This window comes from Psammomys obesus, unplaced genomic scaffold, assembly GCF_907164565.1.
Source record: "Psammomys obesus unplaced genomic scaffold, mPsaObe1.curated_primary_1811, whole genome shotgun sequence".
Taxonomy (NCBI): domain Eukaryota; kingdom Metazoa; phylum Chordata; class Mammalia; order Rodentia; family Muridae; genus Psammomys; species Psammomys obesus.
The window spans coordinates 8,673,765-8,687,735 of NW_026591918.1; the positions used below are offsets into that span (position 1 = coordinate 8,673,765).

The 13,971-nt window shown below is 39.4% G+C and overlaps 1 protein-coding gene across 12 annotated transcripts in view; it reads left to right on the forward strand.

Annotated features, from left to right (window-relative positions):
• The window catches only part of Pbrm1 (polybromo 1), a 91,989-nt gene that overhangs the window by 71,648 nt on the left and 6,370 nt on the right, over positions 1-13,971 (forward strand). For 6 of the 12 annotated variants that reach the window (XM_055612255.1, XM_055612253.1, XM_055612254.1 and 3 more), the window contains 5 exons: positions 3,824-4,007; positions 4,621-4,831; positions 5,703-5,904; positions 9,065-9,229; positions 12,490-12,645. In XM_055612255.1, coding sequence (XP_055468230.1) covers positions 3,824-4,007; positions 4,621-4,831; positions 5,703-5,904; positions 9,065-9,229; positions 12,490-12,645 — 918 coding nt within the window. The remainder of the gene's footprint in view (positions 1-3,823; positions 4,008-4,620; positions 4,832-5,702; positions 5,905-9,064; positions 9,230-12,489; positions 12,646-13,971) is intronic. The other 6 variants (XM_055612260.1, XM_055612261.1, XM_055612263.1 and 3 more) reach the window with 2 other exon arrangements.

Here is a 13,971-nt window from a genome sequence, read left to right on the forward strand (position 1 = left end):
TCGTGATTTGGTGCCCGCCTTTGATCCCAGCACTTGAGAGGCAGAGGCAGGCGGAGCTCTGTGAGTTCCAGGGAAGCGTGGTCTACAGAGAGAGTTTCAGGGCAGCAATAATAGTGATGATAATAATAACAGTGATCCATAGCCACAGTGAACATGGCTATTCCTGCCAAAGAGTGTACCATTGATCACGAAGATAATAACAATTCCAGGACTGTGTCCTCTTGTTCATTCCATTCTTAATATATTTACAGGTTCTTTCCTTCTTCATAAACATATTTAATGTTTCATCAGTAAAGCAAGAAAGATAGTTTTCTTGGTGCTTTAAATTTTTGAAAGAAAAAAGGGCAAGGATTTTTTTTAATATTATACAGAGAAAATCTAAGAGATGGTCTCATAAGCTATTACAGTTAGTAAGTGAAATACAAAGTACTGTACTTCCTTATGCCGTCAGTAAAAAATTAGATTACACCGTTTACATTCAGTGCCTAGGAATCCTTCAAAAGGTGTGTAAAGAGCCAGGTGTGGCGGTGCTTGTCTGTAGTCCCAGCATTTGAGAGGCAGAGGCTGAGGATCACTGCAAGCTCGAGGCCATCGAGGACTGCCTCACAAGACTGTAGCATAATTCATTAGCCAATTATTAAGCAGAAATGAAAGACACCCACACACATAAGAAATTTTAATGGCAAATAATGCCTTTAATTCTCAAGGAATTTACAATATGAGAGAAGACATTTTTAATCCTATGCTTCAGATGTACACTTGTTCCTTCAATTAACAAACAGATATTGCATAGCCAGTATGGGAGTCAGGGGCTGGAGACAGAATAATGAAATTACCTTCCTGATTACACAGAATATATTGGACAGATAATAGACAAATGCTTTAAGATATTTTGTTGAGGCTACTATAATATAGGACTTTCAATTAAACATGCATTTATCTCTACTGTCTTTAAAAAGAAGAGTCAAGAAATACATGAAATCATAAGAACAAAAAAGGTGATAGAATAATAACAAAAAAACCTTATATTAAGAGATAATAGAAAAATTAATACAGCTTAGCATACCAGAGAGAGTTAATGCCTACTCCCCTGCAAGCAAACCCAGCAGAACTCTAGAAGTGACAGGCTTCGTCAGCAACAGGGAGTGTTTTCTGCAGTGTTTTTCTTGTTGACCTGTTAGGATTTTTTCATTTGTTTTTGAATTCTCTGACTTTTGAGAAGCACAGGAAATGTTGTATTTTGCTGAGGCCCAATTTGTGTGATATTTTCTTTTCTTTTTTTGGTTCTATGTGTTGCTTAAATCTCTGTGTGACTCAAGGTCGCCCAAATTCTATCTTGTTTTCTGTGAGAAGCTTTTACTTTACTTCACACCTGTTGGAATTTATCCGTTACATTAGCCACTAGCCACAAGTAATTCTTGAGCACTTAAAACGTGGCTAGTCTTAGGGTGGTGGTGGTGCATGCCTTTAATCCCAGCACTTGGAAAGCAGAGGCAGTTGATCTCTGTGAGTTTGAGGCCAGCCTGGTCTGCAGAACAAGTTCCAGGACAATCAGGGCTGTTAGATGGAGAAACCCTGTCTTGAAAAACCAAAAAAGTTTATATAGTAAATTACATTGATGGATTTCCATATATTGAACCACCCTTGCATGCCTGGGATGAAGCCTACTTGGTCATTGTGGATGATTTCTTTTATGTGTTCTTGGATTTGGTTTGTATTTTATTGAGTATTTTTACATCAGTGTTCATAAGAGAGAGAGAGATCTGAAGTTCTCTTTTTTTTTGTTGGGTCTTTGTGTGGTTTAGGTATCAAGGTGACTGTGGCCTCATAGAATGAGGTTGGTAATATTCCTTCTCTTTCTATTTTGTGGAAGTTTGAAGAGTATTGGTGTTAGCTCTTCTTTGAAGGTCTGATAGAATTCTGTGCTAAAACCATCTGGCCCTGCACTTTTTTTTTTTGTTTTTGGAAGGGAGACTTGATGACTGCTTCTTTTTCCTTGGGCAATATAGGACTATTTAACCTACTTACCTGATCTTGATTTAATTTTGGTAAATGAGATCTATCAAGAAAATTGTTTATTTCATTTAGATTTTCAAATTTTGTTGTGTATGGTCTTTTGTATTAGGACCTAATGATTGTTTGTATTTCCTCAGTATCTGTCGTTATGTCCCCCTTTTTGTTTCTGATTTTGCTGATTTGGATAGTTTCTCTCTGCCTTTCAGTTAGTTTGGCTAAGGGTTTGTCTATCTTCTTGATTTTCTCAAGGAACCAGCTCTTGGTTTCATTGATTCTTTGAATTGTTTTCTTTGTTTCTAATTTATTGATTTCAGCTAAGCAAGGAGGACCCCAGGGAAGATGCTCAATCCTCATTCAGAAGGGCAAACAGGATAGAAATTGAAGCAGGAGAAAACAAGAAACAGGATAGGAGCCTACCACAGATGGCCTCTAAAAGAATCTACCCAGCAGGGTATCAAAGCAGATGCTGAGACTCATAACCAAACCTTCAGCAGAGTGCAGGGAATCTTATGAAAGAAGGGGGAGATAGAAAGACCTAGAAGAGACAGGAGCTCTACAAGGAGAGCAACAGAACCAAAAATCTGGGCCCAGGGGTTTTTGCAGAGACCTATACTCCAACCAAGGACCATTCATGGAGAGGACCTAGACCTCCCTGCTCAGATGTAGCCCATGGCAGCTCAGTTTCCAAGTGAGTTCCCTAGTAAGGGGAGCTGGGGCTGTCTCTGACATGAACTCAGTGGCTGGCTCTTTGATCACCTCCCCTTGGGGTGGGGGGGGTGACCTTACGAGGCCACAGAGAAAGACAGTGCAGCCAGTCCTAATAAGACCTGATATACTAGGGTCAGATAGAAGGGGAGGAGGACCTCCCCTATCAGTGGACTAGGGCAGGGTCATAAGGGGAGAAGGAGGAGGGAGGGGGCTACAGCTGGGATACAAAGTGAATAAATTGTAATACACAAAATAAATTTAAAAGTTATTTTAATAATAAAAATAAAGAGCCCAAATTAATACGAAAAATAAAACCAAAAAAATGGTTAGTCTAGATTAAGTTATATGTACTATAAATATGAAATATATGAAGAATAATGATTAATATGTTAACTTTATTATATAATAAAATGTTATAATATGGATATATGGAGCTGAAAAGAAGATAGTGGTAAATTTGAAAATAAATACATAAGTAAATTTTATACAAATTACACAAATTACAAAAGACCCAAATAAATGAAAATATTCTATTATATTTACAAAGGAAGAACACACTATTTTAAAGATGTACTTTCTCCCAAAACTGACATATAAGTTCATTGTAATTCCTATCAAGATCTTTTTTTGTCTGTATTGGCAAATCTACATATATATCTATGTGCTGTATTCATGTCTGGTGCCTGCGGAGGCCAAAAGAAGGCACCATCTGATGTGCTGGACCTGGAATTACAGACAGTTGTAAGCTGTTATATGGATGCCAGCAATTAAATCTTGGTCCATTTGAAGAGCAGCCAGTGAACTACTGAGCCATCTCTCCAGCTCCCGAATCCAGTAGCTTTTAAAGAAGAATTTTATTATTAAATGAAATCAAAGTTATGTCTTACCAGTGTTTAGGGTCCCTAGGGAGATACCATATTTATTTCACATTTTAAAAAGCCAAGTTTGGTGGTACACACTTGTAAGCCCAGCACTGGAGAGGTAGAGACAGATCCCAGGGGCACACCAGCTGTCCAGTCTAGCCTGTTTGGCAAGTTCCAGGATGTTAACTGTGACAAGAGTTTATTCCCTTAATTTATCTCTTAACTTACTCTTTCAGGAAAATGTGCTGTGTTATCATTCAAGGACTTCCTCTCCTGCAGGCCAACTGAAATACCAGAAAATGACATTCTGCTTTGTGAGAGCCGCTATAATGAAAGTGACAAGCAGATGAAGAAATTCAAGGGGTTGAAGAGGTTTTCACTCTCTGCTAAAGTTGTAGATGATGAAATTTATTACTTCAGGTAATCCTTGTAAAACTGAGGAAGAAAAGGCACTTAGCATAACTTATCAAAATAGTGTAACGCAATGTTTTGAATTGTTCTTTGAACTATCATATAATTCTAATAGAAAAAATATTTAGTGAGATTTGGTAATTCCCATACTTGAGGCTGAGGCAGGAGGATTGTATAAGAATCAGCCTGAGCTACAAAGTGAGACTTTGTTGCAGAGAGAGAAAGAAAATATTCAGTTAAAAAAATTAGCAATTGTTCTAATAGTACCTTGACTTAGACAGCAGCAATTGTAGAATGAAGACACAAACACTTGATTCTGATTGGCAGCCTCTCTGTGGGGAGGTTGCTCACTTCCATAGATATGACAGCTCCTTTGTAACATGTAGATCACTAGACCTGACCAATATCTCGGTGAGTATTTTTCAGAATTATTTCTAAGTAGAAGTGACATCACAAATACTCATTTTAGCTACTTTGTTGACCTTAGACTCTAAGACTTAGCATGTTTGGCAGGTTGTAAAATGTCATTTGTACATGTTCAGGTCTGTTCTTTGACCAGTCCTGGAAATGGTTGGCAACTTTTGTTTCTCACTTTTTTTTTTTTTTTTTTTTTTTTTTTCAGAAAACCAATCATTCCTCAAAAGGAACCCTCACCTTTGTTGGAAAAGAAGATACAATTGTTAGAAGCTAAATTTGCAGAGTTAGAAGGTGGCGATGATGATATTGAAGAGATGGGAGAAGAGGATAGTGAGGCTATTGAACCTCCATCTCTACCTCAGCTTCAAACACCCCTGGCCAATGAGCTGGACCTCATGCCCTACACACCCCCACAGGTGAGGTGGTGTGCCTCGTTACTTCCTGCCTTCTTAGTTCTAGTCTGCAGCAGGCTCACACCAGAGTAGGAGACATCCATCCCCTGTGTATGTCGGCCTTTGTTTTGAGAAGTCAGTAGCCTAGGCTGGCCTCAGACTTGCTGTATATTCAAAGTATGCCTTAAACTCTTGTTCCTCTTGCCTCCATTTCCCAAACAAGCACTGGGAGTACAGATGTGCACTATAACACACTCTTCATATGTGACCTTTGTCCTAGAAGTCGGCACGAAAACATAATAGTGTTTTGTTTTGCTTGTCAGCCTTCTGTTTACATACTAATTTATTTGTAATTAACAAACACCTATCATTAAGCAAGCAATAGTTTTTTTCTTTTAAATCTCATAGAGATGGTTTAATAGTTTAGAAGGCTTCTTACCTTGTATTAAAAAAGTAATAAGGGATGGTATCATGCTTACTCCCTCAGTTTTCAGTGCCCACACATATGATCCTTTGCTTCCACTTGCACTTCCTAAGTAATAGGATTATAGATGTGTTCTGCCACACCTGGATGCATGTATCTTTTTAATTTCCCATTCCTTAGGACTTATCTTTTGGTTGAGGTGATCCTATTGTATTTATTTTCCTCATTCAGAATTTTCTCAAGACTTAATTGTGAGGTCATCATTGTAGATTGCAGTCATGGAATTCAGTGAAATTTTCATTTATTTTTTACTAGACAAGGAAAAGGTATATTTTGACCAAGAAAATGTCAGCTACAAACTGAGTTTGTCTATAAAACATTATTGTACCATGTGTGTCTGGCTTCCAGAAACTATGTAGGTAAGCCAGTGCAATTTTCTGATACCCTATGTAACAGCTTTCTGTCTTACAGTCTACCCCAAAGTCTACCAAAGGCAGTGCAAAGAAAGAAGGTTCTAAACGAAAAATCAACATGAGTGGCTACATTCTGTTCAGCAGTGAAATGAGAGCTGTGATTAAAGCCCAGCACCCAGACTACTCTTTTGGGGAGCTCAGCAGACTGGTGGGGACAGAATGGAGAAACCTTGAGACAGCCAAGAAGGCAGAATATGAAGGTAAATAGAGACTTGACACAACTGTCTCCACTTTCTAAGCAGGGACGTTTTCAGGGGTGCACATGCATAAACAGGTTTTCTCTCCTGTGCTCACCACGTGCATATGATTTTGGTTTTTGGACTGTTCCAGCTGACAATAGTACGCCAGCAGTAGATGCCAGTACATGGAGTGTTGCCTCTGACTTGGCCTCAGATCCTGATGGTGTTGCACCCCCCCACCCCACCCCATAAATATCTCAAACAAAAATATTTTGCTATTAAAATTGCATGGTTTTATTTCATTTATTCCTATAGATATACACATGTTGAGTTGGGAGTGATTATTCAATAATGTTAACTATAATTTTGACTTAAAAGGTCACCTGAAAGTGGCATTTTAAAATAAGTGATATTCTGTTATGGCTCTTGATAAGCCAAAGCCGTAAGTTAAGCTCTAGGCTGAGGCTTGGTATGCCTGGCCTGTGCTGTGTCTGTGTTCATACCTGTTCTTAAGATACTTATATGACTTTGACAAAGCTCAGCTGCCTTCATTTCTCCCTTATTCTATGATTTGATCACTTTGAGCCATGAGCTACTATTACTCAAAGATTTGGTGGTTCATAGCTATAAAGGATGAATTCTTAAGAGATTTTTGGTGGTTTGGATCATTTGTTGTTGTAGTTAATATTGGATGGCTTTAATAAATGAGGCAGGACTTTTAACCTTTGAGTTGTAGTTCTTCCATTTCAAATTTTGTATGTTAGATAATTTGCCAATATAGAGTCGTCTTTTCGAAAGTGGTCAGTACGCTTCTTGACTAAGTCCAAATCCATTATTTTTCAGCAAGCATACACTATGAAGGCTGCTCCTCTTTTTGAAGTTTATGAAATCTCCAAAGTAACTCTTTTGTGTAAAAAAAAAAAAACAAACAACTTTCGTTTGTTACTATTTATTATTATAAAATTATCTGACAGGCTTCCTTAAGGATCTTCTGCTGAAGCCTAATCCTGCAAGATGCTCAGCCAAGAAATATTTTGTGGCAAAACCAGTTTCAGAAGTGTTCTAAACTCTGGGCATACTCCTAAGTTAAAGTTTGTAAGACCTAAAGTAAAGAACCTGTTTTTAATTATCTGACATTTTCTGAAATTTGACCAAGTATTTATGTGGTATCTATTAATACCCTAGAAAGTTAACTTATAGAACATTCTTTGATTAAACTCTAGTCAATCTTATAAGAACCTAGAATTATGGGACATTTGGTTTTTCAGGGCTTACTACAAGTTAAGACCAAATATATCACTTAGTTGGAGGACTGTTGTCTACGACATTAGCCAAACAATGCAAAGCCTGTCCCAAGGCAAACAAAGCTAGTATTATGTGGCTGGTTACTTAGGGTATGAGTAGGACAAAGGTTCTAGAGATAATATGAAGGCAGAAAAACTGGAGCATGGCTGAAGGAAGAAGAGATGATACTTGAAAAATTCTCCCATATTCAACGGGTGTCTGAAATTAGGAAGAACCTAGTAAGAGGTGAGTTATGTTTCAATAGCCTGAAATTCAAACTCTGGACTTTGGGTGTTTCTGCCCACTGAATTCAAAACACAAAGTTGGGAGTTTGGCTGGCGTAGTTGTAGTTACCTCTGATTTCCAAAGCAGCCTGGTCAGCTTCTCTCAAAAAAGAATTAATATTTTATCCACATGCCTGAGCTTTTCTGTTTTTCCAACTTCAACTTTTCTTTTTCCCTCCTAGTTTATTGTTTTATTTGTGTAATGAAAAAACCAGCATTTAATATTGAGGCATCTAGATCACCTTGAGAGAATAGGTTGTTAGAATGGGTTTGGTCCTCAGACTTACTATATATGCAGTTTACAGGGGGTAGTAGCCTGGGACAGTGTTAGTGAGTGATGATGATAAGTGTCCATAAGCAACTGCATCTCAGCCTTAGGACCTTTGACTTGCACGATTTTCACATTCTTACATTAAAGCAGTTGGGCTGTTGCTTCTTGAGTCTCTTTTAAGCCATGTGACCTCAAGCTGTTTTCCCCAGACAGCCATAGTCTTTTGAATTCCATATCACAGACTTAACTGGAATTGAAGTGTGACCAGGCGTCAGGGCCATATTGCTGTTTCTCCTGTATTCTTGGACAGGTCACTGCCTATATCCCAGCTTCTGTTTGTCCATCTGAAGCGTAGGAAGGACTTCCTTAGAATGGTGAATCTGAATAAACCTGATGGTGGGAGCTTTGGGAATATGCCCTCAAAGAAGTTTGGGCCTGCTGAGAGCTTGACTGTTGAGGTGCTGGCTCTAAGGGTGCAGAGTAGTTCAAGGAAGTAAGAGGCTATCGGGTAATAGCCCAGAGGTTCCAAAATATGTGCTCCTCTTGCATTTCAAGTGCACTAAGAGTAGATGCTGGAATTCTTGCTGATTTAGGATAATTTATGGTCAGTTTTGAACTCAGCTTTAGAAAACCTGCTTCTTTCAGAATATTGCTACGTACATGTATGTATTGGTGCCCCTCTTCTGATGACTATAGTGTAGCTAATCATGTATTTCCCTCCCTTGGAGTTTGTTAATCTTTCTTTGCTTCATTAGAGTATAGAAACTGGCTGTTTATTTTCCCTGAAATCTTACAGTAGAGGCAGTAAGCTACTTCTCCCTTACAGAGTTAATTTTCTTCAGCTGCTAAACTTATGATATTAATGATAAGAGTACTCAAATTTTAGTAAAATTGGATTCAAAGAATCAGGAAATTAGAGTAAGTACAATTGTGCCAAAAATTATAATGGGCCATGGAATTGCTTCATGTTGAAATTATAATCTGTAATGCTATTAATACTAGAATAATGGTAGCGCTTCTCATCTTCAGAGTGCCTCGTGAGATTAACCACGTTGGTTATGCTGGTGATGTGTTTCGATAAAATCTGTGCTTTCTGAATGTGTGTTGCAGTCTTAACATTCTTGAAATCTTTGCAGACCATTTCTCAAGATGGGATAGGAAAGCTGAATTCTAGGTTACAAGTGAAACCCGCCCGACTCCCGTGTTGAGACTAGTCATCTACCGTTCCTTCCATTGAGACAGAACTGTTGCCTGTGTTCTTACTAGTCCTGTTGAATGCAATGGATGGTATTTTGAATTCCTGGGTTAAAAACAGAATTGAAAATCTGAAATGCCTTTACAGAGCGGGCAGCTAAAGTTGCTGAGCAGCAGGAGAGAGAGCGAGCAGCACAGCAACAGCAGCCGAGTGCTTCTCCCCGAGCAGGCACCCCTGTGGGGGCTCTCATGGGGGTGGTGCCACCACCAACACCAATGGGGATGCTCAATCAGCAGTTGACACCTGTTGCAGGTAAAAACAGGAGCTAAGACCATTTTTTTTCCACTTTAAGAAATTCCTTCATTTTTTTTTTCTCCAAAAGGAGTAGGCCACAGTCTGTAGCCTTTTCTCATGACAGATTCAAAGTTTGAAGTCATCATGTTGTCCTGTATTGCTTTTCCCATACAGGCAATGCCTCTTCTCTATCCCAAAAGTGGGCCCTGGGCCCGACCCTGGCAATTGGTAGGTAGCAGCTCTTCCCTTGCTGTGGGCATGTTCTGGCCATGTTCTTACTCCAGACTGCTCTTGATAGAGCACTACAGCAGGAAATATATGTAGACCCTGAGTTCTATTCTGAGGAACTCCAAGGAAAACATAACATCAGTCTTTAGGTGGTATTTTCTGTCTCATGTCAGTTCAGTTTGCCTTATTCTGCTGCAGCCATCCTTAAAAGACTGACCACTTAAAAGGATTTTTGACAGTGAATTATTAAATCCTTTCTCGGTCACCAATGTGCATGACTGCTAAATAGGGGGGGAAGTCCTCATTCAATTCATTGTGCCCACTCTGTAATGCTTTTCTATTTAATTACATTAAACTGCATTTTCTGTTAGTATCCCAGTCACATATTTAAGTAAATGAATAAGACGAAAGAAAGAAAAGAGAAAAAAAAAAAAAGGAAAAGAAATTGATGAATGTGGTTTGCTTGTGTGTGTTGTCTCTGGTTCCGGTAGCCATAGCAAATTTGACTATTGTTGAATTGGAAATCTTGTCTGACATGTCTCCACAAAAAGCCTTGTGGACCACCTCTCAGGCCCTTCCTTTTGTTACCTCTCCATGTCTGGTGAGCTCTGTACAAGCCCCCTGTGTTTCTTCTTACACAAGTAGCCTGACCTTTCCTGCACAGAGTCCAAGCTAGTGTTGTTCAAGGCAGCTTTGTGGGGATACTGTTTTTGTTCTTGCCGTTTTCGTTTTTTGCCTTTTTTGTTTTTGCTTTTAGAGGAAGAGTGCACAGGATAACTTTTCCATTGTTGCTCCTAACTTTTGTGATGGCAAGTTCTCAAATGCACTGTCGCTGAACTCAGCAGTTGCACCCGCCAAAGCACATCTGAATCATGGCTGTCAGTGCTTTCAGTGTGACTGATGTTGATCTAACAAATCTCATAATCGCCTGCTCTATTCCATGGCCCATTTTGGTTAATGGGGTTCCAGAGATTTCCAGAAATCAGGTCTTGATCATGGGGACTTTGAAAGTTAGGATTCCCTCATTGACATCCTATTTTATTCTATTTGATACATAATACTGTGGCACTGTGTCCTTGACTACAAAACCCAGAACATATATTAACAAAATGAATACATACAGCTAAAAAGAAATAAAAATTAGCAGCTGCAGCATTTTAGCTCCCTGTTGGGGAATAGCATCATAAAGCTCTGTGATTGAGGAAGATGGTCCCTCTAGATGACCACTGTTGTGTTACTTAAAGGTATGCTGCCCAGACTTCTGGGCCACAGGAGTGAAGGGCAGATTCTCTACAGTAAAAAACCTTTGGTCCACAGTGAGAGCTTAGCAGCTAAGAGGGTGAATTTTCATGGAATTACAAGTTGTTTAGGGCCCAAGTCTTAGCCTTCTTGTTGTCTGAGACCAGCTTTGCTTACAAGCATTGAAGCTCATTTGAACACATGTGACTGGGATAATAAATGCCAAAGTACAGTTTAATGAAGACAAGTGTTGTGTCTTTCAGTTCTTAATTAATTTAAACTTCAACCACAGCCTATGGCGGCTGCGTTCAGATGGGCTTTTGTAATTGAAAGCAAAGCCTCCTAACATGTTCAACTTCTCACCTACTCACCCTTAAAAGCTGTACCTGGTGGTGTGTTGAAAGGGCAGTTCGGCAACATTGGATTTCATTGTGTTTCAGATGATGGCATCTGCTCAAAGTCGTTTTTACCTGAACTCCTAAAAACTGAAATGTTTCCTATTTTATGTATAGAAATATTTTAAATTTGTTTTGTGTAATTGTAAGTTTTTCTAGCAAGTTTAGATATGACTAAGGAGGTAAGGTGAGTCGGTTTGAGGGTTTTCAGTATGCCATAGCTTTAAAAGACTAAACTTGTAAACTAAATGGTTTCAAATACCTCTTCAGAGAAAAGTAAAACTGAAAATCTCTTCAAAGAATATTTTGGTGCTATGCCTCCTTTGCCCTTCCCATGTGAGAAACTGCCTAAAAGTGACTGTACTAGGGGGAGATTTATATTCATTCAGACTCTTACAGATCTCAGGAGAGTCATGTTTTGTTTTTGTTTTTCATAGGTGAGTCCTTACTGAAATTTTCTTATTTCTATCCCTTTTCCAAAAAATATTTGTTTGCTGCAACGCTTCCCTAGCCTATAGATGTTTTGTTACATCACGGTATGCTTGGAAAATAAAGGGACATAAGCCTCTCTTCATAGGGATTCTGTACCTCAGTTAGAATGCTCCCTATGAATTGAACGTTTACATGAGTTGATGAGTGAACCTGGAGACAGTGAGAACAACTGGCATTTTCTCCTGTGAGCACAGCCTGATCCTCCAGCTGTTACTCCTTCAGGCCTGCTGCATGTAGGTTTCTGAATTACCTGGACTTTAGTTGGCTTGAGAAAATTTAGGTTTCTCCTTAACATATTTTGAAATCTAAGGATGGAGTATTATTCATTGTGATGGCTGTTAGTTGTTCTCCAGCTCAAACCTTAACATAATCCATTCTTAACCAAAGTGGTGGAGAAAGAAGGGAGGAGTATGTGAAGAAATCTTGAAACTTTTTTTGCTCCCAAACCGGAGACCCATGCCTTGTGATCAGGACTGTGCACTTCATTTCCCTCCATTCGGATTTCCCTTCATGTGCACCCACAGTAGGGATGTGAGTGCAGGCAGAGTGGAATGATGTGGTATGTACTGATCACTTGGAGTTGCAGGTGGCAAAACTGGTCACTATTTGAACAGTTTGCAAATAGTTCTGACCTTGGGAAAGCTGTTACTAGACCTCTTTATTATTACATGAAAACATTGTTTAGCTTATTGAAAATAATTATAAACAATAATATACTAAATACTAATTCATCCAAAACTGTTGGGTTTCATATTTGTAATTTTATTTTGTTCATTACTACAACAAAATAATTGCACTAATTGCTGTAATATCATGCGGTACTAAGGGTGCTTTATTCATTGGTAGTGCATGGAGGGGATTGTTATTACTTAGCTCATGTTGCATGTTAATGATGCATGTCTGAAATTTGTTGTGTCCTTCAAGGCATGATGGGTGGCTATCCGCCAGGCCTTCCACCTTTGCAGGGCCCAGTTGATGGCCTTGTTAGCATGGGCAGCATGCAGCCACTTCACCCTGGGGGGCCTCCACCTCACCATCTTCCGCCAGGTGTGCCTGGCCTCCCAGGCATCCCACCACCGGGTAAGAACTTCATCCTCATTCACTCATTAATCTCATTCTTTTTTATTCTTTTTCCTCCTTCAGCCAGTTCTTCCAGGAGGCCCTGCTGCCCATGGGGGCCAGGTTTCCCTCACTAAGAATCCTTGTCGGCAGTAGGGTCCATCTTATATGTTACACATGTGGCCTGCTACCTAAGCACTTATCTGTCTGTTCCCCGGCAGCAGCACAGAGTGCATTGCAGAGGCCAGGCCAAGATCAAGGAGCAGGAGGATGGTCCATTACCAGATATGACATGTTTGAAAAGCCGGGAGGGCAACAGCTTCTTATCAGAGATTGCCAGTTCAGTCATATATAAAAGCACTTTTACTCCAAGTGCATTTCTTCACCTGGTGAAATTCTTACCTCACATGGTCTTCATTGTAGAGTCTCTGCTCCATCTCTTCCTCCTCAGCAGCCCTTTTAAGGTGATTATAGAGCAGCATATGTAGAACTCTTCAGAAATCCTACACTTTTGACAGTGTAGGAAGGGAGTTTGTATTGAATTAGTTGTAAGTCCCCAAGAAAGTTTAATATAACACTTTAAACAACACCTTAGCTATGGACATATTTGTCAATAGAAGCCAAGAGTTCTTTTATGTAGAAATATGAAAATGGTGCTCAGAATCTACTACATTGTTTCACTTTATAATAAAAGTTGAAAGATTGGAGGGGGAATGGTCTTTTAAATGATTTGGAACAGCAATCAGTGCATTCCTGGAATGTCATCTAAGAGAGCCAAAAAACCCAGGTGAAATATGGATGGAGCCTGTCAGGTTTACTCGCATTCTGCTTGGACCCAGTGCCCACAGGGTTCTGCATGGTCTCAAATAGTATTTCAGAGGTTCCAAGAGTATATAGGGAAACACATGCTGGCTCCTCTATACTTTTTCCTTCTTCTTTTTGGAATAGGATCTGACTATGTAACCAAGGCTGGCCTGGAAATCAAGATTCTACTGCCTCACCATGCCAAATGCAGGGATGACATGCATGCATTCCACTCCTGCAGTTTAGCCACATTCTCTGTGTTTAACCTTAGAGAATGGCCATAACTCCACCAAAGCTTTTTTTCCCCCCCCCAATATTCTCAAAGAAAGAAATGTTTGTGATATTTGTACTTCATTCTGGATATGGTGACTCATGTGAAATGCTGTGGCACCAAGAGTCAATCAGAAAATTATTTTTCCCATATGGCAAATGAACTTGGTCCTAAACCTGTGCCTTCATACCTAGGCACAAGGTTTCTCTGAGTCAGTAAAACCTTGTTGGAGTTGACACCTTCTAAATGTATGTAACACTTGATAGAAGTCC